We start from the raw sequence: 26,702 nt of genomic DNA, 5'->3' as shown, positions 1-26,702 counted from the left end.
TTTTTTTTTTTTTCTTTTTAATGGAAGAAATTACAGTGTACTTGTTGTGCTGGCTGGAATGGCCCACTAGAGACAAAGCTGATGATGCAGAAAGGGAGATATTGCTAGAGCGATGGCCTTGAACAAGAAGGAGGACAGGAACTTTTAGTGATGTACTAGAGCTGGCCATTCAACACAGCTATTATTAAAGCATACAAATTTACAATCACATAAATTACATATAAAAATTAATAAATGTTTATTTATTTGAGATGGGTCTCACTCTGTGGTCCAGGCTGGAGTGCATGGCACGATCATAGTTCACTACAGCCTTGAACTCCTAGATTTAATAGATCCTCTGGCCTTAGCAACAGGTGTGCGCCACCACACCTGACTAATTTTTTATTTTTTATTTTATTTTTTGTAGAGATGGAGTTTCACTATATTGCCCACACTGGTCTCAAACTCTTGGCCTCAAGTGATCTTTCTGCCTTGACCTCCCAAAGTGCTGAGGTTACAGGCAGGAACCATAGGAGCCTGGCCAAAGCGTAATAAACATTGAAAACTCATCCCTTCCTACTACATTTTTCCATTATCTATGTTCTTGGTTCTTTATGGCTGTTGTATGTGGGTGGTGGAAATACCATGTGATGGTGTGCTTCTGTGCTTCCCTCCCCAACTCCCACTCCTCACTAAACTCCATGTTGCTAAATCCCCAACTTGTGTTTAGTGACATCGAGTTGGCATCTTTAAACATGGTAGGAGTATTTACACTACAGGAATCAGCAACCTTTGGAAATTAGGGCCTTGCTTGATTTATACTTTAAAGGAGAACTGTTTGTCAAACATTTTTCAGCTCACCTCAGGATTCAGTGGACAAATGGAGACACTGGTGCTAAAACAAAGTGCTGACAGTTCACCCACAGGAACAAGAGGGAAGGCAGGGCATTTGGTCTGGTTGGTAGAGAGGTGGCAGAGCGATGTGACCTACTGACCTAAGTGAAAATGGAAGTAAGGTAATGACTGGAGTATAAGACTGGCAACAAAGGTGTGAGACGTGTGAGGTGAGAGGAACGTGGGAGAGTAAGTGGATTAGAGAAATTCAGTACTTTCTTTCTTTTTTCTTTTTCTTTTTTTTTGAGATGGAATCTTGCTCTTGTCGCCCAGGCTGGAGTGCAATGGGCAATCTCTGCTCACTGCAACCTCTGTCTCCTTGGTTCAAGCAATTCTCCTGCCTCAGCCTCCCGTGTAGCTGGGACTACAGGCACCCGCCACCACGCCCAGCTAATTTTTGTATTTTTAGGAGAGACGGGGTTTCACCATGTTGGCCAGGCTGGTCTCGAACTCCGGACCTCAGGTGATCCGCCCACCTTGGCCTTCCAAAGTGCTGGGATTACAGGCGTGAGTCACCGCGCCCGGCCAGAAATTCAGTACTTTCATAGTGTATTTGGCACCATTAAAAGGCGCCATAGGGTTAGTGATTATGGATTTAAAAGATGCCTGTCACAGTGGGTGTGTATTTTCCTCAAGGCCCTTCCGGTGGCTTGGGTAGAGACAGTCAGAGAAGAGCTAGATTTACACAAGGCTAGGGTTTTGCCAGACCAGCGTGACTGTGTACAGCGGGGGCGAGAGAGATGGCAAAATCGTAAAAGTCATCACCTCGGAGACCCTCCATAATCATCCTCGCTAAAATCACGCCCGCGCCCGTGTCACTTTAACCGATTATTGTGTTTATTTTCCCAGCTTGTTGATTGGGTGTGAAATCAGCCGGCTCATCAGTCGGGCTGGTGTTTCCTCCCGGCGGAATCCGCAGTGCCCACCACAGCGCTGGGGCATAGGAGGCCTCAGAACAGTGCTGAATACACGGATGAACCTGCTGGTTCTCCTAACATCTGTGCGTTGCAGTCAAGAATAATACTCGCAACTCTTTTGTATCCTCTAGTTCCCTGCTCCGTGGTGTTTAACCTCAGCGAGCAAAGGAACTTAACTGCAGGGTTGGATGCACTAAAACGAGGTTCTTGTTCCCGAGGCAATCTTGACCTTACACAAGGCCCAACCCCAAGCCCCAGAGGCAGCTGCCTGGTGGCGTAATGCTGGCCTTTGTCACACCAGACCTTCCTTATTCATATTTTCTCGTGCTGCCAACCACGGCTTATTCTGTGACTCCAGGCGGTGATACCATAAATGCACAAGCCCAAGGTCCAGGTTTCCTGGGGCGGGGCGTGATGGCTTCCAGGCAGAGAAGCTTCTTTCGGCAGGCACGGCCGCGGGAGGGTACCAGGGCCGATCTGGCGCCGCCAGCGTGGAGACCGCGGCGCCCTAGGTGCTCTGGGCGCGCCCCAGCGCCTCCAGCGCTCTGCAACACCCTCCTCCCTGACTCTGGCCATAGGGGCGTGGGCGTGGCCCACTGCGCGTTTCTCCGAGTGGCCAATAAAGTTTCGAAACTTTGAAAAGCGGAGGAAAAGGCCACGCCCATGTGGCTGTCAGAGTGTGGGCGCCTGCGGGCCTCGGCGGAGCCTTGGGCTGCTCTGCGCTCGTGGAGGCGTGGCCCGTGCGCGGGGCCCGCGGAGCGCGGGGATGGGGGTCTCAGTGGACGTGCACCAGGTGTACAAGTACCCCTTCGAGCAGGTGGTCGCCAGCTTTCTCCGAAAGGTACCGCCCCGCTTCCATCCACCCTCCGGATCCCGCGCTGCCTCCGCTGCTTGCCCCCTCTCCTCTCCTCGATCCACGCGGAAGCTGGCATCGTCCGTCTCTCTCTCCAGCTGCGGGCTTTGCTTCAGGGATGTGTGGGTCGAGAGGGATTTCCTCGAAAACTCCCCTTACAGGGAGCGGGAAAAAGCGCCGTGCTTGGCATCACGTTCACACCTGCCCCAGCTGAAAGAAGAGGCTTTCCTTTCAGGAAGAGCCTCGGGGAATGCCAGCTCGCGAACTTCGTGGAGTTGCAGATGACCGACGTGTGGAGCTTTCCCGTTCATCACTGACCCCTTAAAAGCGAGGGAAGGCCATTGGGCAATCATCCTGGTTTACTCAGCATGATCGTTCTGCCGCCTCTCCACTTCCCCTTATTAAACAGCTGTGGGACTTCGTGCAGGTTGCTTACTCTCTCTGTGCCTTAGTTTGCTAATCTGTAAAATGGGGAAAATAATAGTACCGACTCATAGAATTGTTGTGAGGATCCAAATGAGGTAACTTCTGTAAAGTGCTTATCACAGCTTTGACCTAAATGAAGAAACTGAAGCAAAATCAATATAAAAAGAGAGTTTGTTTGAGCCAAGTTTGAGGACTGCATCCTGGGAGTGAAGGTGCCCTGAGTACACATTCTGATGAGCAGAAGTAGAAAGTGGGTTTTTAAAGGAGAATAAGAAGCGGTTCCTAAGTTGTTTACCAAGAATTTATATTAAAATAATATAAACTATTGATTGGCTGTACATTGTTCTTTGTATCACAAATTCTAGGAACTGGAAGAAAATGGGTAAGGCATCTAAATGGTCAGGAACAAAATTGGGCTCGCAAGAATAGTTGCTCGCAGGAATAGGTTGGGTGAGGAGGGGACCACTGAAGTCCTATACTCTTGTCTCTCTGGGCTTGATCGATTTTGCGTATTTCACTGTAACTCACACAATCTGCTCTGAGCTATTTTTCTTTTTCTCACTGCTACTGATGTTTAGTTAGGGCTCTAAAATGTTGTTGTTGTTTGTATTACTACAACTGATTTCAGTACAAGTAATGAACTCTTCCTCAATATTGAGTGGCCCTGAATTCTAAAGACTGTTTCTAGGATTGTGGGTCCTGATAATAGGAAAATGGAAAATGTCTTTGAGAAATCGAAAGGGCCCAGGCCTGGGAAGTGGGACTCCTGGACTCTGGTGTGGTTCTATGTGTGGTTAGTTCTCTGGGTGACCTTGGCCGAGGGTTTTTTCTCTAGGCCTTAGTTTCCACATCTATAAGATGAGGAGTTGTACCAGAAGATCTTTTAAGGTCCCCTTCAGTTTTCACTTTCTTAAGCAAGATTTGCAACAATTGCAGTTTGCCTTGGTTAGCAGCCATGGGACATTGAACACCGTATGCAACCCGGAAGCCAAACTAAGGGAGATGCTGGGAAGATGAAGGTCATCTGTTAAACGATAAGGCATAGCCTCCATTAGAGGAGGTGACACAGTAGCCCTGGTCACAGAGGAATAAGGAGGACACTGGTTAACATTTTTTTTGCTATAGGGGGCCTCTTTAGAAGGAATGTCAGCTTGCTGATAGGTTCATTGATTTTCAGTGTCTAGACTAGTGCCTAGCACCTACTAGGTATTTAATAAAAACCTGATCAATGAACAAATGAATGAAGGAGTGATTTACAGATCTTTTGTAGACTTTGCCTTAGGCCAGGCTTCTGGACCAAAAGTAACAGCCAACACCCAATTTTTTTGTTAGGACTGGCACTTTGGAGTCTGGGTATTCTTATGCCACTGCTCCTTTGTAAAGTCTTTTTGGATTGTCATCATCAAGAGTTAGTCGATCTCCACCTTCTCAGAACTCTCAGGGCACTCTGTCCAGGCCTTGCTGACCTTCTGCAGTGTCAGATGGTGACTTCTGTACGTGTTGTGTTTCCCATTAGACTCTCAGGTTTTTAAAGGCGAGACTCACTCCTGCAGAAGCACATAACACAATGCCAAGTTCTCATTTACGGAGGTCTTGGTGCATTGTCAGCTTTTGGAAAATGCTTTTCTTTTGTTGAATAGATACTTAACTTCTATGTGCCAAGCTTTGTGCTAGGTGCTAGAAAAATGTGGGAGGTCACCACAGACCCTGGTCTCATGGAACTGATGGTGTGTAGTGGGTGAGATTAACATAAATAAATGATGAGCAAATGAACACAAAATTCAAATTGATGCTGTGTACTTATAAAAGGAAAATACATGGTGCTCAAATATAGCAGGGAGGCCTGCTGAAGTCAGACAGGATGATTTTTAGGAAAGGCTTCCCTGAAGAAGTGGCACTTGTGAAATGATGGCTGAAGCATGAATAGAAGTTTCCTAGGAAGACTATGTGTGTGGTGTGTGGTGTGTGGTGTGGCGTGGTGTGTGTGTCTATGTGTGCTCATGTGTGCTTTTCATACTTTATCATGTTTACTGCTGCCAACACCCTCAGGAAGTAGTTATGATTAATTTCCATTTTACAATATAGAGAAACTGAGGACCAGAGAAGTGTCTTCCTTAAGTTCCTACAGCTAGCAGGTAGGACAGCCAGTATTTTAACACATGGATCCAAAACTCACACTCTTAGTCACCAGGCTCTGCTGCATTGCATATAATAGGCACTTCCAACGATCATTGAGGGAATACGGTGTTTCAGAATCAACTTTGCTGGCCAGGCGCCGTGGCTCACGCCTGTAATCCCAGCACTTTGGGAGGCTGAGGCTGGTGGATCACTTGAGGTCAGGAGTTCAAGACCAGCCTGGCTAACATGGTGAAACCCCATCTCTACCAAAAATACAAAAAATTAGCCAGGTGTGGTGGCCTATGCCTGTAATCCCAGCTACTCGGGAGGCTAAGATGAGAATCACTTGAACCCAGGAGGCAGAGGTCGCAGTGAGCCGAGATCACACCATTGCACTCCAGCCTGGGTGACAGAGCAAGACTTCGTCTCAAAAACAAAAACAAACAAAAAAGCCCAAAAAACTTTGCTGTGCTCAATCTGTTTTCTTTTGTTCACAGTCTTCTCTCAGAGTTTGCTTAGCTGTCTGGATCTGTTGTCCCTGATATAAAGATATAACTTGGATGTATGTTAGGGTGAGAACACAGAATGTTTAAGTTATCTATTGGTATGTAACAAACCACTCCAAAATTTAATGACTTAAACCAACGACAGGCTTTTAATTTTCACAATTCTGTGAGTTGACTAAGCTCATGTGGCTGGTTTTTGTGTGCTGTGTGGTATAGCTGAGGTCACTTATATAGCTATATTCAGTTAGAACCTGTTGTAATTCTTATAAAATATTTAGCAGAGTACCTGGTACATAGTGAACAAGAACTATGGAAGGGAAGAACTGGGAAAGGCAGAACTGAGAAAGGCAGAACTGGGAATATCAGAACTGGGAAATGGAAGGCGGAACTGGGAAAACAAGAGACAAACATTTGGAGACTAAAGGTCTAGTGATGGAACAGTGTTAACACCATGCATGTCACTGTACTTCCTTTCTTTCTATTCATTCATAAAGGAATCCTTCAGAGGTTTCTTGGAAGGAGCTACGTGGCTATTTATAAGATGTCAGTAAATCCATTTGCTGGGTGAATTTTCCCCTTATGTTATTCAAAGCCATGAACTGGAATTCAGTAGACCTGGATCCTGATCATCATGCTTTCACTGTTAGGTTGGGTGGCCATGGAAAACAGTTTTCACCATCCTATACTGTGTCCTTGTCCAAATTAGAAAAGGCGTCTTTTAGGGGTCCAGTCCATAAGCTCACAGTTCATAGGGCTGGTGGAAAACAAATGAGACTATTTATGCAAATTAGAAAATGGTACTCCTTCCTCTAGGTGGGTGCAGTCCTGTGCCCATGGGCCCACTTGACAAGGAGCCCTTGTGCAGTGAGTAACATCACAGCTGTGTAAGCCCTAGTTTCTCCTCTGTGAAAATGGTAATGCCACCTATCCCACCTACCTTCCAGGGTTGTTGTGAGGATATCACATGTGTTAACAGTTTGAAAAGCATAAGCTTTTTTTATAAACCTAAGGTAGTAATAATTATCTTTTTGGCAAAATACGCTTTTATTTTTCTTTCAGTCTTTATGTTTTTTTTTTTTTTTTTCCAAAGGAAAGCACTTGGCAGAAGGGACAATCATCTGAGAATCCCTGGGAAGTATTTAATCTGATTTTGCACAATGGTATGTTTGAAGCTGCTTTAGCACTGAAGAAGTTCTATTTTAAATCAAATCTACTGATCTATGGCTTTTTGGTTTGTTAGCAGTTGCCTTCCAAGTTATAATATACCACTGTTTTTAAAACCTGAAGAATGTTTGCTCTTCTTACATCTGCCTGTTGAATACCACAGGCAAAATATTAGCTGCATGCTTTCTTTTTTTTTTTTTTTTTGAGACGGAGTCTGGCTCTGTCGCCCAGGCTGGAGTGCTGTGGCTGGATCTCAGCTCACTGCAAGCTCCGCCTCCCGGGTTTACACCATTCTCCTGCCTCAGCCTCCCGAGTAGCTGGGACTACAGGCGCCCGCCACCTCACCCGGCTAGTTTTTTGTATTTTTTAGTAGAGATGGGGTTTCACCATATTAGCCAGGATGGTCTCGATCTCCTGACCTCGTGATCCGCCCGTCTCGGCCTCCCAAAGTGCTGGGATTACAGGCTTGAGCCACCGCACCCGGCCGTAGCTGCATGCTTTCAAAGCTAAATGACACTGTGAAAACAAACAATATGATACTCTTTGTTCGTGAAATACAGTATTTCTCAATACACGCTTCATGGAGGAATGTTATGAAACCCAAAATGGTTTATTCATTGGATGCTGAACTGTATGTATTCCAAGAAGTACAGTGTCAATGCACTTGACAGTGTATTTTGGTTTCTTTCTTTGTGTGACTCTTAGCTTTCTTTTTTTTTTTTTTTTTTCTGAGACGGAGTCACACTCTGTCGCCCAGGCTGGAGTGCAGTGGCCGGATCTCAGCTCACTGCAAGCTCTGCCTCTCGGGTTTACGCCATTCTCCTGCCTCAGCCTCCCGAGTAGCTGGGACTACAGGTGCCCGCCACCTCGCCCGGCTAGTTTCTTGTGTTTTTTAGTAGAGACAGGGTTTCACCGTGTTAGCCAGGATGGTCTCGATCTCCTGACCTCATGATCTGCCCGTCTCGGCCTCCCAAAGTGCTGGGATTACAGGCTTGAGCCACCGCGCCCAGCCGACTCTTAGCTTTCTAGCTCTCATAACTTACCACTGTTTCCTTCCTTTTACTTAAAATCATCTACAAAGAGAACACAAAGTTGCATAGACAAATGTAGCAGTGTAGAAAATAGGTCTTCTTTGGAATCTCACTTAGACCTTTCTAATGGGCTTGCCTTTCATGACCTGGATTCAGAGAACTTCTTAAATTTCATCTGCCTGAAACTTAAAGTCATTAAAAAGGATCCAGAGAGCCATTATATTGACTGGATTTTCTTGTTTATATCTAAATGAGGCCAAAGAAGTAAAGATTTTTCTTACCTTTGCAAGGTTGATTTTCTTTTTATGCTGTGGTCAAAAGAGTCATAGTGAATAGAGTATCACCTTCATAGGTGGTGATTTTTGTCATTTGTTTCTGATGTATCCCAAGTACCCAAAGAGATCCTGGAACATAGTAGGTACTCAGCAAATCCTTGTTGAATGAATGAATGAAATAACTCTTTTGCGGATTAGCCCTATGCAATTTTAGATTGAAGTCAGTATGGGATTCAGAAACATGTCCTTACTTTTGGTACTGTAATAAAATGGACAGATTAAAATATTAATAATTTCTTTGCTTCAACAGAATGACCCTGGGTGTTATTTATTTTGGCTGGGAGCCTGGTGTGCTGAACAAAATGGTTTGAATATTTACTCTTAAGCTCATAAAGGGGATTTATGAATGGCTATTTCCATTTAGAGTAGAAAGCTGATTGGGTAATTAATAATGTTTCCATTTCTGATCCTATCTTTTCTCCCTTGCAAATCTGACACTTACATGTGTGGAACATATCTCCTTGCAAAGCTCCAGAAATATTTGGGGGTGAACCTGCATTTCTAAAGTAAACGATTTGATAAACCATAGGCCTAGTTTAACATAATGATTTTTTATCTTTTGTCACATGCTGTACTAATCTTTCTTCACTTTTATCTTCCTGTCCTCAGTTCCACTAGAAGATTAGGCATGATGTAAAGGAGAATGGTGCAGATGTGCAGAATGTGGGCTCTGACATCGGATGGGGTGGGGAAGACAGGGATGGAGCGCTGTTAGCCCTGTGAGCTTGGACAGGTCATTTCATTTTTCTATGCCTCGATTTCCTCATCTACAAAATGAGAATAATAATCACTATCTTCTGGAGTTGTTGGAGAGATTAAATTGGATAATGCATACAGTTGCATGTAACATAGCTAGCTTAATTTCAGCACTCAGTGGGCTCTTTTAAAGTACTTGTTGAATAATGGTAACAACAACAACAACAACAACAACAACAACAACAACAATTTGTTGCATTGATTTCATGAGCCTGAAAATAAAAAGCTGAGAGAAGTGGCCTCAGAAATCTTTACTAACTTAGAGTAATAAAGGGGACAGTGAGTGTGAATAAAGGTACACATTTGAATTAGGAATATTTTCTAAATGCCCTCTGAATAATTGTGAAGTATACTTAGAAACTTATCTAGTGGAGATTGCTGCTTAATCAGTGTATAAAAGATAGAAGATATTGGCCAGGCATGGTGGCTCATGCCTATAATCCCAGCACTTTGCAAGGCCGAGGTGGGTTGATCCATTGAGCCCAGGAGTTCAAGACCAGCCTGGGCAACAGGGCAAAAACCCCATCTCTAACAACAACAACAACAACAACAACACTCCAAACCACACAGACACAGAAACAAACAACACCCCCCCCCACCAAAATTAGCCGCACATGGTGGCACACACCTGTAGTCCTAGGTACTCAGGAGGCTGAGGTAGGAGGATCACTTGAGCTGGGAGGCAGAGGTTGCAGTGAGCTGTAATTGCATCACCACTACACTCCAGCCTGGGTGACAAAATGAGACTCAGTCTCAAAAAAAAAAAAAAAAAAAAAAAGAATTTTTTCACTCTCTAAGTACATGGACCTGTCTTCAAGGAGTTCACTGTCAAAAGGGACAGAGGAGGATATAGTAGTTTTCATGATAAAGGCTTTCTCGGGGGCATATGGCAGACATTACATTATAGTATGGGGCTAGATTTATATTTTGACTATAAATCCATGAAAGCATTTAAACTATTTAGAAACAGTTGCCTTTTAAAAACCAAGTAAATACTCTCTCTTGTACTCTCACTTCTCTGGTGCAGCCCTTTCCCTAATGCTAGTGTGGGGTGAAGTGTCAGGGAGGCCTTGTATCTTACACAAATTCTGAACTGGTAAAGTATGAGCTTGTGAGTTTTTTTATTAGTCTAGGAAAATCAGATATATTATCTTCTAATCATTTAAAATCATTGTTTAAGTATTTTGGATTGCAGATAGATGGCAGCAATATATTTAATGCCATACCACAGTAAATTGCAAGGTAAAACCGAAGTCTTGAAACTTTTAAGTTTTCAAAAGTGTTGATTCATTTGTTAGTAGCAAAACCAGCTACATTTATTTTCTACTTGCACAGTGCTAGGTATTATACTATAATTAAATTGTTTCCTTTAATTCTCGTAACAACTCTTTGAGGTAATTATTTATTCTCATTTTACAGATGAAGAAACTAGGGCAGATTAAAATGATTTGTCCAAGCTTCTCACAGATGAGATTCCAATTCAGATCTCTTGGGCTCTAAAATTCACCATTTTCCAACAGCCTGTCTTTAATTTTGTTTTTTATTTCTTAACTTTTCCTTTAGAAACAATTTGACTTATAAACCATTTCAAAAACAATATGGCAAAACAAATAATTCCCATATACTTTTTTCCAGCTTCTCTGAACCACAGTATACTTTTTAAAACCAGGAAATTAACACTGATACAATGCTATTAACTAACCTATAGACCCTATTTAGATTTTGCCAATTGTCCACTAATATTGTTTTTCCAGTCTAGGATTCAGTTCAGGCCCCTATATTGCATTTAGCTGCCAGTCTCCTGCAGTGTAGGACAGTTCCTCAGTCTTTCCTTGCGTTTCCAGACCATGGTGATTTTGAAGAGTGCTGGGCAGTTATTTGTAGCATATCTTTAGCTGCACTGGGTTTATGCATACATTTGATGTTGTGATAAGAGGATTTTCCTGTGTCACAATGATAAACTGTCTTTTCAAAACCTTCACTATGCCATTGCTGATTATTGGGCCATTTTTGAAAGAAAGAGGCTGATGTGCTGTTGGTTGGCCTTTGTTTGGAATCATAGCTTTTCCTGGCCAGAAGGACCTCGAATGGTCACCCGGTGGTTCATCACCCTGGCCTCACAGATGGCAGCGTTGTGGTTTGCATGTCTTGGCTCATTGCCCTTTGTTCTTTCTATTTCATCATCCTATTGAAAGACCAATGAACAGCCATTCAAAATACTTTTCAACTTAATTATGTCTTGTCCTTGATCTCGTCTTGGTATAAAATCAACTTTGCTTTTCTTCTGAGATAGACTATGGTGTGTGGAGCTCATAAAAGGAATTTGGCATAGCTCATGGTGATGTTTTTCTGCTGCTAAACACCAAATCTCTTTTCAGCAGCCCCATCTCTTTGCATGTACATGTTTGGGAGCAGCCTAGATAACAGATTCCCTTAATGCTTATAACACGGGTATGTTAATATACCAGACTGACTGTAGGTCTTCTTTGCAGGACTCTTCAGAGAGATCTGTCACTCACCTGCTTCCTTGTACTCTCTCGGGTAACTTCATTTGAAAATTGGTAGACAGTGACTCCTTTGGATGTCATTGACTGTTTCTGAGAGGGGGAGAAAATGTTATAAAAAATAGGCACTGGCTTCTGAGCTGTTTGGAAAGTTGATATTTTAATAACTCTTTTAAGAGTAGGCTTTCTGAAAGCGTATGGGTTTTTTTTCCCTCAGCAATTATGAATGCTAAATGTTATATCTTCATGTAGCTTCTCCCACAAACATATTGAATATTATTTCTGTAATTAGATGGACTCAGTTTCTTGGACTCTTACTTTTTATATGTATGTGTTTGCTTTAATGCTTATTACCCCCGCCCAATATTATGGAGTTCTTGGCTTATCTTTTAATATGTAAAAAATAAAGCAGGCAGATACAACAGCTTTAGGAGAGTCTACATTTTACCCTTGTTAGACTGTAACATACATATGATATATACAGTGGTATTTGCAGTAGCTTCATGTCTTGGGGAAAGGAAAATGAGTTAGTTTACACATTCTGTGAAGAAAGTGAAAATTATAAGGATATGCAAAATGAAGTCAAATATTCCTTTAAAAATCCCTTAAATCGTCCATAAAGTAGTATAGCATACATGGCATATGTATGCAGCCTGTGGGATCATTCTCATGCACACTGCAGTTTGTGATCACCTGAGCCAAGATCAAGAAAGACAAGGACTTTTGGCAGATATCTGGGTCTTCATATGACGTTGCTTTCATGAGAGTCGCTAGTATGAAATGGGGATTGAAGAATCCCAGTGTGACCCTGCTTGTCTGCAGGCTTTATACTATTATATTTATAGCATTAATACTTGATAGGTTTCCATGCTTTGAGAAGGACTGAATGAGATCATGTGCATGGCTGCTTCTCTAGGATAGCACCTTGCATAAACACAGTAGCTGCTCGGTGAGTCTTTGATGGGTGTGATCCTGATTTAGCTTGATCAATTCTGCAATCATACTGGATTGTGCTTGAAAAGGTGTCCAGAAAAACCTGGCCACCTGCCTCCTGTCTTCTTCTCAGGTAAGTGTTTCCGGTGTTGACCTCTGAGAAACCTTCCCTCTTTCAACTCTTTCTCATGGGAGTTTTGGTAAATTTTCATGAATTAAAACGTGAATATTCAAGTTACCACGAGATGGCGTCAGATCATTTCAAGTAACGCCAGGTAGGGGGCGCCTCAGTTCAGTAAATCTTTAAAGAGGTTGAAATACGTGCCTTTCATAATACGGCAGTTAGCTGTTGCAAAGAAACCCCTACTTTCTTCTACTATTCTTCTATGGAAACTTGAGGCTCACGGCTCTTCAACTCCAAAAATTATGTAAGTGTGAAGTATTTGAGTTTATAATGTTTAAGAATTTCTCTGATAACTTAGTGAAGTAATCAGAACTTGCAAAATTTGATCACCATGTCTCCCTGGTGATGACATTTTCAATGTCCTTTACAGTTTAGTTGAGTCATCTTCCTACAACTTATGGTGAATTTATAATATTCAGTCAGTATATATTTATGGGTATGTAATGAACAAGCTAGAACTGTAGTAAACGAGATAAGCCCATTTTACTTTAGTGTACATGTTACAATTTACACACATAAAATCACAATTCAGAGGACCTGTGTGAGTCTCAAATATCTCCCTTACTTTAGGGGTACTGTGTAAGCGAAAGTCTCCTTTGCTGAGGAGCAGAGTATCTAAACCTGACCCTCTGTCATGGGCATGTAACTTGGAAGGGCTGAACTTCAAGAAAGCAATCATTGTAGTTCCAAGCTTTTTTTTTTTTTTTTGGAGACAGAGTCTCACTCTGTCACCCAGGCTGGAGTGCAGTGGCATGATCTCGGCTTGCTGCAAGCTCCGCCTCTCAGATTCAAGCAATTCTCCTGTCTCAGCCTCCTGAGTATCTGGGACCACAGGTGTGCACAACCACATCTGGCTAATTTTTGTATTTTTAGTAGAGACAGGGTTTCACTAGTTTGGGCAGGCTGGTCTCAAACTCCTAACCTCAAGTGATCCACCCGCCTCAGCCTCCCAAAGTGCTGGGATTACAGGCATGAGCCTCCATGCCCAGCCAAGTATTTTTTTTTCCCTAGGGCTAAAATGAATGAATGAATGAATATATAAATAAATAGATTTTTTTTTTTTTTTTTTTTTTTTTTTTTTGGTTNNNTTTTTTTGAGATGGAGTCTCGCTCTGTGGCCCAGGCTGGAGTGCAATGGCACAATCTTGGCTCACTGCAAGCTCTACCTCCTGGGTTCAGGCCATTCTCCTGCCTCAGCCTCCTGAGTAGCTAGGACTACAGGCGTCTGCCACTGTGCCCGGCTAATTTTTGGTATTTTTTAGTAGAGACGGAGTTTCACCATGTTAGCCAGGATGGTCTCGATCTCCTGACCTCGTGATCTGCCAGCCTCGGCCTCCCAAAGGGCTGGGATTACAAGCGTGAGCCACCGTGCCTGGCCATAAATAAATAGATTTTTAAAAACCAAGTTTTTCATCAGTCATCAAGATTGCAGTTTCCAGGATGAAAGTGTGAATAACAGAGTTTACCAACATGGAACATGAAGAGATATTGAGGTTGCTGAAAGCTGAGCCACTGCTCTCTTCATAGACTGGTTTCTGACTGAAGGCAGGCTCATTTTCCAAATTGATCCCTGAGGTCATTGAGGTTTATATTCCAAATTGTTTATTCAGAAAATATTGACTGAGTGCTTTCTATGTGCCAGGCATTACGCTGGCTGGTGGAGATATAGGAGTAACTGAAATAGACAGTATTCCTGCCCTCAGAGAGCCTGTGTTCTAATCTACTGTCTTTTTGGGTCATAGTATCTTTAAGAATGTGTTAAAATGATGAACCCCTTTCCCTGAAAAATCCGTTAATAAATCAATATCTCTCTTTCTCTCTCTCACACACACACACACACACACTTGCTGTGGGTGGAGACCCACAGTCAGAGTTTTGTGTTTCACTTCCTAGGGTTCGGAAAACTTAAAGCTCAAGTTTGCAAAGTGAGGGGCCTTTCTTCTTTCTCCCATCAGGCTGCCTGCTGCTCTTGCCTTCTGCTCAACACTTTGTGATGTCATGGATAAGACTTCTTGCTAATTTTCTTTTCAGATTTGATCACATGATACATCGGTAAACCTCAGGGAAAAGAGTCCATGGGGCTTAGTAGGCTCAGGTCAGCAGCTACCTTGTCCTGTGGCTTCCAGGAGGTCACTTCTGCTCCCAGTGTCTCTCTTTTCACATCTGAGTAAAGGAAAGGATTGTGTTAGGTTAACTCTTAGGCGATTTAGTGGTAGGTTTGGTGGGCAGGCTTTGTAGGCTGGCAGAAAGTATCAGGGGGTACATTATGTTACCCCCAGATACACTATTCATTAGCTGGACAATTTGAGCAAATTATTTAATTTATCTAAGTCTTACTTTTCATATATGAAGTGGAAAAAGTAACACCTTATAGAATGGTTTTGTGAATTAACTGAGCTAATGGATCTAAAGTATGTAAATTGCCTAAGACAAAAGTAGTGGCTATTATCAACCTTGTCACAGCCAAATTGCTTTTCAGGGGAATTAAATCAGCATGATAAATATTTATTGAGCATTTACTATGTGCCTAGCAAAGCATACTTCTATGATTATCCTACTGTGATGCTAACCCAGCCACCAGACAATGATATTAGACCGTAGTGAAGAGGTCCACTCTATATTAAACAGGCTTGGTTTAATTCCCTGGCTCCACCAGGAGCCAGCTGGGTGACCCTAAGCAATCTAGTCTTCATTCAGTTTCCATATCTGAAAGATGGGGATGATATCACATAAATCAGTTATAACAGAGAGGCTGTTGGATTTAGACAAGATTGTACAAGGAAAGCATTTAGTACAGTGCCTAACTCAAAGAACACTCTTGATTTATGTCAGGCCGGTTCAATATTAATACTATTATTATTTACTGATTAGCTTAACCTCATCCCCCTCAGGGCTAGGTTGGAGCTAAAGGTTTTCCCCAGATTTCATGTAAATAGAGATGATGATAGCATCTCACTTATCTAGCCCCAAGTTATAAAATTAAGATCCATGATTCAAAACTGGGCTTTGTTTAGAAGTTTCTTGGAAAATATTTACTCGTCCTGTAAACAGCTGTGGTTACTACTAAATAATTCACCTTTTTAGAAGATTAATGGTAATTCTTTTTTATATGTTTTGTTTAGTACCCCAACCCCATGGATAAAATGTCCTCTCTGTAAAATCACGGAGGAAAAAAGAGGTAAGTTCTCTGTACAGTTTTTTGTATGATCGTTAAATGATAGTGATTTTTGTAAAGATGTGTGTATGTGTGTGTGTGGCCTATTAGGTTTTTTAAAAAATTGTTCACCTACAGTTCCTTTCCATTATTAGTTGTTAAACAGGTATATTTCTGTATTTGAGGTGACTTAGAAAGGTGTGGCAGGGAGAGCACCAGGATTTACGATAATAAAAGGCCTGCTGATGCTTTTTGTCACTTTCTAACTAATAATTGTTGACAACACTGAGCTATATATAATTGCAACCGCTAACATTTTTGAGCCCTTAATATGTGCCAGGTACTCTTACTTTTATTAATTCATTTAATCTTCAGAACAATGTGTGGGATAGGTATTAGACTACTCATTTAATGCATGGAGAAACTGAGATACAGAGAAGTTAAGTGACTTGCTCAAGGTCACATGGCTGTAGCCTATCATATCATTTTGTAGATAGCAAAATGCATATGATTAAATATGAGATGTGACCATAAAGTGATTGCTTATGGAATCACAACTACTTGGCAATGTGGTTTAGCATTGACTAAATCAGGAGTTGACAAGCTATGGCTCGTGCTGCCTGTTTTAGTAAATAAAGTTTGATTGGAACATAGTCTCATTTGTTTACATGTCATCTATGGGTGCTTCCTCACTATAACAGCAGAGTTGAGCAGTTGCCACAGAGACTTTATTGCCCACAAAACTTAAATTATTTAACATCTGATTCTTCACAGAAAATGTTTACTGATTCCTGGTCTAGAGCATAGGAATCTCTTCTGTTCTGTGTTATCCCTATCTCCAGCAAAAACCATTATCAGTGTCAGTGTTTCAACTTGAGAACTGGGCAAGGCAGGAAGCTGTGACAATGCACATAGTCAATGTACAAAGCTTTGGAGACACTGGGGCCTAGGTCCAGCATGCCCTTTAGCCTTCTTAGGAATCATGAGATGCTACTGTTCATTGTGTGACTCTGGAGCCCTCTCTGTGCTTGGCACACATAACTGCCTTTTGCTTGTATATGCATTTTCTGTACTTTTATAACCATATAGATATATTAAAAATGTTTTCTCATGTACCTGCAGTGTGGGAGAAACTTGTTATTTGTCATCAAACTGGATTTCAAATCTTAATTTCATTACTACCTTGGTGACCTAACTTTTTAGAGCCTCAGTTTCTTCATCTGTCAAATGGGAAAATAATCTTGTTTTTAGGTTGTTATGAAGATCAAATGAGAGAACACTGTGCATATTCTAAATTGAAATGTTAATTATAATTTCTATCATTGTCAGGGATGCCGTTGGGAGTGGCTAATCCATTTCGAGTATGTGTGAAGCAAACACTGGATGAGATGGGCAAAGGGAGGGCCAGTGGGCAGAGGGGTTGGCACTGTATCAACAGCTTCTGGGCAGTCAGGGTTTTTGCATCAAGGGTTGGGACTACTATAGCCAGAGCTTTGAGAAAACTTGTAACAGCATGGCTAAGTCACAGTGATTCACAAAGCAGAAGACTGCACTTCATAGTTTATTATTTTCTCTGCCTCTGCCTTTCTTTTTCTTGACATTGTTTTTTATATCCCTGATTTAATTCTGGAAACTTCATCGCAGAGCAAAATGGTTGCAGTCCTAGTGTTACGGTAGGTAGCTAGTCAAGTATGAGCAGGATAGAAGAGGGCTTACACACACACACACACAGAGAGAGAAGAGGGCTTACATACATATACACAAGAGAGCTTACACACACATAGAAGAGGACTTACACATATACACACAGAAGAGAGCTTACACACACAGAAGAGAGTTTACACACACATACACACAGAAGAGAGCTTACACACGCACGCGTGCACGCACCCACCCAGGAGTGCTGGGTGACCATCAGGTGATGGTCAGGCGGTCGTTAACTGTCTGACTAAAGTAATAATTGGTCACAGCTGGCATCAGGCAAAGGCATGCTCCTAATAGATAGAAAACACCTGAAACTGATGATCAGCAGCTTCCTGATAAGATCTCAGGATTTGGGAGAAGTGATGTAAGACCCCGGACGTACGCCAACGCGTAAAACCCCAAGTCAAAAGGTCAGACCACACACTTGCCTTTCAGGTTGCCCGCTTGGCTGTCTTCCAAGTGTCCTTTCCTTCCTTTCACTCCCATTCTAAAGGAACCGGAATAGCTTTTTCCTATTTAGGAAGGTTTATAAAAATAATAGGAATAGCCATTTCCTATTCTGTATAATAAACGTTCACTCCTGCTCTAAAACTTGTCTTGGTCCCTCCTTCTGCCTTATGCCCCTCAGTCGAATTCCTTCTTCTGAGGAGGCCAGAATTGAGGTTGCTGCAGACGCGTACAAATTTGCTGCTGGTAACAACAGGAAGTCTACTCCCTTATGAGAGATAAATGTGGCTAGTAAAGTGAATTATAGGTTTAAATTTTGTAGCCAGATATCTGTGCTTGAAAGTTTGGTACAGAAGGTAGCAGCATCAGGTTCTCCCCCTTTTTGTTGAAACATTCTCTTTGGAGTTGAGCAGGAGTCCCACTGGTCATCGTCATTGGGGCACTAACACGGACAGTCCAGAGCAGCGAATGGTTGTGATTATTTCATCCTTGACATTGGAGTGTGCATTCTGAGTTACTGTTGTACCCTTATTCCTTCATCACAGATAGGGAATATCTGATTTGGCCCAGAAAAGTGTCAAGGAAACTGAAGTTTGAATTAAACATTTTCTGTAGGAATACTGCAAATAGAAAATTGAGATTGACTTTAAAAGATTTATTGCGGGAGGCTGAGGTAGGAGAATCGCTTGAACCCTGGAGGTGGAAGTTGCAGTGAGCCGAGACCATGCCATTGCACTCCAGCCTGGGTGTCTCAAAAAAAAAAAAACCAAAAACCAAAAAACAACAAAAAACCCCCCAAGATTTATTGACACTAAGAACACATTTCCTTAATTTGTTGTGTATAAAAAATTTTATATTTTCTTTAGATGAATCAACAGGGGTCATCTACAGAAAGAGGATTGCAATCTGTCAGAATGTGGTTCCAGAAATTTTAAGGAAGGTAAGTTCATTTTAAAGTTTAATCACAGTTGTTGTAACATTGAGTATTTTTTAATAGTCATGAAAAGGAACAGCATTTTCTGATGTAAAGGAGCATTAGAAACTTCCTCCTCCTTTTACTTCACAGCCTTCTGAGGAAGAAAGCTCTTTCTTATCCAACCTCAGTTTTAGCAGATGCCACTGGAGATACTTTGTCTCCCTGTCTTGTGAAGGACTCTTAATGGACATAGAGATGTTGTGCAGTTACTTTAAAGATACTTTTGGCATTTTGCATGAAGTGACTAATCTTTTCATGATTAGAAATGACTCTTAGGTGAGAATGATCAGAAATGGGAAGATTGTAAATATTTAGTCTCATCTTTAATAAGAAAGAGAAAAACTTCAGTTTCTAATTCACTATCAGAGATAACAGCTATTTACCAGAGAATAATGTTCTCCACGCCCTCTGTTGTCTTTATGTGTATTTCTCTAAAGTAATATCATTGATGATGAAATCTTCATGATAGCAAATTGTTTTCTCTCTTTGAAGAAGAGCACTCTGGTGATTCTTTGTTGGAAGAAGGTGAGTGGAAATTTTAATCACATTGCTTGAACCATAGAGGGATTTTCAGTGGGAGTCCTTTTAGAGCTATGAGGAAGTCAGAGGAAAGCATCTGGATATGCCCTTTCAAACAGGTCTCAGAGAGTAGTTTCAACCTGAGAGAGATTCTGTGTGTGATGTTGTGTTAGTCCATTCTCAGGCTGCTAATAAAGACATACCTGAGACTGGGTAATTTATAAATAAAAAGAGTTTTAATGGATTCACAGTTCCACATGGCTGGGGAGGCCTCACAATCATGGTGGAAGGTGAAGGAGCCAAGGCACATCTTACATGGCAGCAGGCAAGAGAGTGTGTGCAGGGGAACTGCCCTTTATAAAACCATCAGATCTCATGAGACTTATTCACTGTCATGAGAACAGCATGGGAAAACCCACCCCCATGATTCAGTTACCTCCCACTGAGTCTCTCCCATGACATGTGGGGATCATGGGAGCTACAATTCAAGATGACATTTGGGAGGGGACACAGCCAAACCATATCAAATGTGGAACCCAGCTTGGCTCCTGCCGACTAGCTTGCAAATTAAATTGCTGTTTTGTATGTGGAACAAATGGCAGCTTCCATCACTTCCTTATCATGAATTAAAAGACTGTCACATTCTTCAGTGCAATAAAGCTGATATGACAATGAAAATGAACTTTCTTTTTTCCAGATGGCAAAACTTGTTGCACTGTAGCAGCAAATTATTACTGGCTTTTTTCCAGAGTGTGTACGCTGCCTTTGCCCTGTATACTCACTCTGAATCTATTATTTAAAAAGGCATTCAACTTTGTCTTGTATCTCAATTCTTAAATAATTTAAGGACACCTCTGACTTGTACAATTCTGCCTTTGTAGTTTTCCATGTCTTCACCTAGGAAACCATACATTTCTACGTATTGGACAGAGTTTAAAATGAAGAAAATATTTTACCTGATATTGTTCTGCATGTAAGCCTGTAAGTGGGCTCGATTAGAATCCATCAATTTAAGAAGTCCATAACCAGCCTTAGAGGAGATGCGAAGGAGGCTGATAATTTGCTTAGTGTTTACCAGTTAGGGAAATTAGGCCAGGGACTGTATAGTCTACATAAATCCTGGGTCATTTGCATGTCCTCACCAGCACTTAGTAAGGTCATAGTATGTTTGATTATCAAAAACATACAGCCACTGTATTTGATTATACAGCCACTGGTGAGCCATCATCCATATATCAGGATTACTTGTCCTCTTGGTTATCCAAGACTGAGAGTAACTCTGGATGTGGTCATTATGTAGCCTGCTCTTCCTAAATTGAGAAAGCCGTTCTCTTTCTGTTGGACAGGTGAGCATTTTGAAAGTACCTAATATTCAATTAGAAGAGGAGTCATGGCTCAATCCTCGGGAAAGAAACATGGCTATACGGAGTCACTGCCTTACGTGGACACAATATGCATCCATGAAGGAAGAGTCTGTCTTCCGGGAAAGTATGGAAAACCCAAATTGGTAAGACTCGTGTGTGTGTGTGTGTGTGTGTGTGTGTGTGTGTGTGTGTGTGTGTTTTGGATGCAGGGATGGACACATAAGTACATACATTCAAAATCTATGGTTCTATACTTATGACCTGTTTATAACTCGTATGAATTCCACATTATTAATTTTTTAATCACAGTAATTAATGAATTTTTTGGAGGGGAGATCAGGAAATGATAGGGTTCAACTCCCATCTGACCATTCCTCCCAATCCTGGTGTCTTTTTCACCCTCTTGAGAAGTAGTGTGTGTTATCAGTTTGCTGAATATTCTTCCAGACCTTAAAGAGATACCTTTAGATACTTACATATATACTCATAGAGTCTGTATAGTATGATTTTGTATACATTTTTAAACGTATATTATAAATTATAAATTATTTTGTAAATTGTGTACTTTTTTTACTTAATGGAATGTTTCTGAGCTTAAACCATGTGATATATAAATATATAAATATATATAAACAAATATATATAAATATATATAAATATATAAATATGTATATGTATCTAGCTTATTCCTTTACTGCATATAATTCAATCCTGTGACTGTATGACATTTTACATAGCTACTACTTTTTTGATAGACAGATGGTATCTAAGTTCTTTTTTTTACAAACAATACTATATATTTGTGAAGCATATGTTCCTTGTATGTGATCCTTTATGTTATATATGAGTTGTTTATCTAAAGTAGATTTTTTTTTTAAATGCAGTCTCGCTCTGTCACCTAGGCGGGAGTGCAGTGGCATGATCATGGCTCAGTGCAACCTCAACCTCCTGGGCTCAAGTGATCCTCCTACCTCAGTCTCCTGAGAAGCAGGGACTACAGGCATGTGTCACCATGCCTAGTTAATTAAACAAATTTGTTTTGTAGACATGGGGTCTCACTATGTTGCCCAGGCTGGTCTCAAACTCCTGGGCTCAAGTGATTCTCCTACATCAGCTTCCCAAAGTGCTAGGATTCCAGGCGTGATCCACTGTGCCTGGCCTAAAGTAGAATTTTTTTTTTTTTTTTTTTTTTTTTTTTTTTTTTTTGAGGCGGGAGTCTCGCTCTGGTCGCCCGGATGGAGTGCAGTGGCCCGGATCTCAGCTCACTGCAAGCTCGCCTCCCGCGGTTTACTCCATTCTCCTGCCTCAGCCTCCCGGTAAGCTGGGACTACAGGTGCCCACCACCTCGCCCGGCTAGTTTTTTTTTGTAGGTTTTTAGTAGAGACGGGGTTTCCACCGTGTTAGCCAGGATGTCCTCGATCTCCTGGACCTCGCGATCCGCCCGTTCGGCCTCCCCAATCATGCTAGGATTACGCTAGGATTACAGGCTTGAGCCACTGCGCCCGGCCCTAAAGTAGAATTTTTAAATATCAAGTTTATTGAGATATTATTTGCATATAATAAAACTTACTTTTCTTAGTGTATAGTTCTTTGAGTTTTGACAAACATGTAGTTGTGCCACCACTGCCACAATTAAACTATAGAACATTTTAGATAGGTTTAAAACCGTTAATATTATAAGACCAATCAATAGGGAAAGAATATTTCTTTCAACAAATGGTGCTGGGACAACTGGATATCCACATATGAAAGAATGAAGTTAGATTCCCTACCTTGTGTAGAATACAAAACTAACTCAAAATAGATCAAATACCTAAATGAAAGAGTTAAAACTATAAGACACTTAGAAGAAAACATAGGTATAAATCTTTGTGATCTTGGGTTAGGTAGTAATTTATTAGATATGATAGCAAAAATTTAAGCAGCAAGATTAAAAATAGATAAAATTGACTTCATCAATTAGAAACTTTTGTGTTTCAAGGGACACTGTCAAGAAGGTGAAAAACAGGCTTGGCGCGGTGGCTCATGCCTGTAATCCTAGCGCTTTGGGAGGCCAAGGCAGCTCTATCACTTGAGGCCAGGAGTTTGAGACCAGCCTAGTCACATGGCAAAATCCCATCTCTACTAAAAATACAACAATTAGCTGAGTGTGGTGGCACACGCCTATGGTCTCAGCTACATGGGTGGCTGAGGCACGAGAATAACTTGAACCCAGGAGACGAAGGTTTCAGTGAGCCGAGATCGCACCACTGCACTCTAACCTGGGCAACAGAGTGAGACTCTGTCTCAGGGAAAAAAAAAAAAAAAAAAAAAAAAAAAAAGACACACAATAACAAGTGTTGGTTGTGGATATGTGGAGAAATTAGAACCCTTACATATTTCTTATGGGAATATAAAATAGTGCAGCTGCTTTGGAGAACAGTTTTTCAGATCTTCAAAAAGTTAAACATAGAATTACCATTTGACCCAGCAATTTCACTCCTAGGTACTTCAAGAGAAATGAGAAAATATATGTCCACACAGAATCTTGTACAAAACTTTCATAGCAGCATTATAATAGCCAAAATGTAGAAGCAAACCAATGTCCATCAACTGATAAATATATAGCCCAATGTAATATATTCACAAAATGGAATATTATTTAGCCATAAAAAGGAATGGAGTGCTGATTCATGGTTAAACATGGACAAATTTTGAAAATATGCAAAATGAAAGAAGGCAGTTACAAAAGGCCACATATTGTATGGGTCCATTTATTTGAAAAGTCCAGAATGTGTAAATCCATAATGACAGAATGTAGATTATTGGTTGTCATGGGTTAGGGAGAGAGGAGAGTGATGAGTGACTGCCAGTGGGTATGGAGTTTCTGTTTTGGGGTGATGAAAATGTCCTGGAATTAGTGTTGATGGTTGCAGAACTCTACGAATATACTAAACCTCACTGAATTGTGTACCCTAAAAGAGTGAATTTTATGGTAAGTGAATTATATCTCAATACAGAAAACTATATAGCCGATTCTCAGGACATGCATACTTTTATTAGTTTATATAGTGTTTTAGTTTGGGCTGCTATAACAAGAATATCATGAACTGGGTGACTTACACAGTAAAGGTTAATTTCTCACAGGCCTGGAGGCTGGTAAATCCACCGTCTAAGCACTGGCCTTTCCAGTGTCTGGTGAAGGCCATATTTTTGGTTTGCAGATGCTGCCTCCTCATCATTGCCTCACATAGTGGATAGAGTGAGTTCTAGTCTTGGTTTCTTTTTATAAGGACATCAGTCCCATCATGCAGTCTCTAACTTATGACCTCATGAAAACCTAACTACCTCCCAAAGACTCAGTCTCCTAGTACCATCTCATTGTAGGTTAAAGTTTCAACACATGAATTGGGGGTGGTGGGGGAGGGTACCGACATGCAGTCATAACATACAGATTCTGCCACATTGCCTTCCAATGTGTTAATATGCACATTTTACACTGATCAACAATACATGAGAGGGCTCATTCCCTTACAACATTGTCAGCACTTATTCACATGCTTTTTAACTTTTGCCAGTATAATGGATGAAAGATGATTAATTTTTTGAGACATGTTTAAAAATAAGCAAAATATAAGCACTAAATGTTAACAGTGATTATTGCTGTGAACTGTGGTTGCTGTGAACTGGATAATTATCTGTGTTTTTTGTTACTGTTCTGTGTGGTTTGAATTTTTTATTATACACTTATCATTTTATGGAAACAGTAAACCCCTCAAGCCCAAACAACTATAAACCAAAAATCTAAAATCCATTCTTAAGCCCAAACACTTGTCCAAATCATTACTGCTCTCCATAACTTTGGTCCTGTAGTGATAATTCTAGGATGCTGCAGCAGCCCGCTGAGTGGGTGTGAAAGCCATGTCTTACTAGCATCAGAGGTGGGCTTGCTCTGAACCACCCACTATTTTTTCTGTCTTAGTCTCTCTCATGACAAGAGTTTCACATAGGGCATAGATGTTTGGGATTAAGTGTAAAGGCTGTGGCCAGAAAATAGAGCTCCTTTCTTTGTATGTAGAAATAGCAAAAGGATGGAATTGGCTGATTTTGTGCAAAAAAATCATTTCATCTACTTCGTTTTAGCCTTAATTTTTGCACATATTTGAGCTATTAGCTAGTCCTAAAAGGTAAACTAAACCTTCATCCGTGATATGTAAAATGACAATTAGCTCTGAGAATCCAGGGAGGATATCCTTTAGGAACAATTTTTCTTTGTGTGTTTTCAAAAGTATTTTAAACTAGTCATTCTGATTCTAGAAACAATAATGCACATGTCTTGTAAAAATATTAACCAATTCTGAGAAAAAAAGGAAATATTATCATACCTGGAGATACTGTCTGTTTACATGATTTTCTTGGTCCATTCCTAATTGATACTTAGATTGGTTTTGCTCTTACAAACAGTGTTGTGATGAAAATCTCTATGATTACATATTTTCCCACTTATTCAATTACCATTTAAGGTAGATTGAGCAAAGTGAGATTTCTTGGTCAAAGGTTATATGCATTTTATATTTTGGAACATATGACCAGACTCCTGTATAAGAAGGTTTGACCAGTTATATGTTTTTTTTTCTTTCTTTGGTTTTTTAAGTTCCAATCCTCTCCAAAACACTACCTTTTCTATCATTGACACAGCAGGCTAACACTTATTGATGCCTACTATGTCAAGGTCAAAGCTGTATCCTTCATGTTCATTCTTTTGAGGCTTAGGTTAAATAACTTGCCCAAGGTGATACAGTCAGTAGATTGCTAAACCAAGATACAAATGCAGGTATGGTAGACTCCACTTTGAGCACAGTGGTGAGGCAGGAATACGAACATTTACAAAGGATAGGTTTATCTTGTTCTGTAGAGTGCTTTGGATCCCAGGTATGAAGGATGGATTTTGTCCCTTCAGCAACAAGCAGCCACACAAAGGTTTCTGAGTAGGGGCTGATATGCTGAAAGCTGGGATCCACATTCTAGAGAACTTATGTTTCCTTAGCTCTTGACATGCATTTAGAAAGGCATTTAGGCAGACATTCTAAATAAATAGGTAATGGCATGGGATGGAGGCATCCAAGAAAGATTCATTATTACTTTAATTTCTTCCCTTTGCTAAGGAAATATGAGAGTAATGGCTAGCTACTGCACCCAGAATAGGGACAATTTTTTTTTTAAGGGAATAAAAAAGCTGTCAGGGCTACTAAGTGTAAAATTAGACTTTCAAGCTGTGTGTTGGTTAGCAGGTGTGGGTGTGTGACTAGAAACCAGATGTCACTCTGTCCCTGTGCATGGCCTGTTGGCTCAATTCAGAGATGGGCTCAAAACAAGTTTCCTTTAGAAACTAAGCCTTGCTCTATGTCCTCTTTACATAGTTCTGATTTTGGCTTCCCACTGACATCTCTACAGTTGTGGCACCTTCTTGGGTGAGAGAACTACATTGGACTTTCCACCATCTGTACTATTACAACTGGATAGCTCTAATATGCTTTCTTCCTTCACTAATTGTGTACGACATTGTCTTCCTGTAGTTTTTATGGAATGGAATTTCTCTTCTCTCCATAATAGGTAAGGGAAGATAGGGTGATGTCCTGTTTCTCACTCATCTGACTCTCCCAGAACCCAGGTTGGCATTCCATGCCTCAGAGAAGCCCTCCTGTACTTACTTTATCCCTCCTCCTGTATCAGTTAGGCTGCCTTGTGCTGCAAGTAGCAGAAACCCTGACTCAGACAATACCAGCCATCCCTTACATGTGTTTACTATGTGCAGGCTCTGCTTTAAGTACTCAGTGTATATATGTATATGTGTATGTGTATATGTGTGTCTGTATTTAATCCTCATAATAACCATGTGAGGTTGGAACTATTATCTTTGTTTTACAAACTGAGGCTAGAGATGTCGAGTAACCTGTTCG

The 26,702-nt window shown here is 41.0% G+C and overlaps 1 protein-coding gene across 1 annotated transcript in view; it reads left to right on the top strand.

The window, feature by feature from the left end:
* The first annotated feature begins 2,458 nt into the window (after positions 1-2,458).
* Positions 2,459-26,702, top strand: part of PRELID2 (PRELI domain containing 2) — an 80,209-nt gene continuing 55,965 nt past the window's right edge. The window contains 6 exon segments of the mRNA XM_017872201.1: positions 2,459-2,631; positions 15,722-15,754; positions 15,756-15,777; positions 18,771-18,844; positions 19,373-19,405; positions 20,746-20,906. Of these exon segments, the coding sequence (XP_017727690.1) occupies positions 2,557-2,631; positions 15,722-15,754; positions 15,756-15,777; positions 18,771-18,844; positions 19,373-19,405; positions 20,746-20,906 (398 nt within the window). The 5' untranslated portion in view covers positions 2,459-2,556.

This window comes from Rhinopithecus bieti, unplaced genomic scaffold, assembly GCF_001698545.2.
Source record: "Rhinopithecus bieti isolate Rb0 unplaced genomic scaffold, ASM169854v2 scaffold_757, whole genome shotgun sequence".
Lineage (NCBI taxonomy): Eukaryota > Metazoa > Chordata > Mammalia > Primates > Cercopithecidae > Rhinopithecus > Rhinopithecus bieti.
The sequence above is the reverse complement of the archived record's forward strand: the minus strand, read 5'-3'. Positions and strand labels throughout refer to the sequence as shown.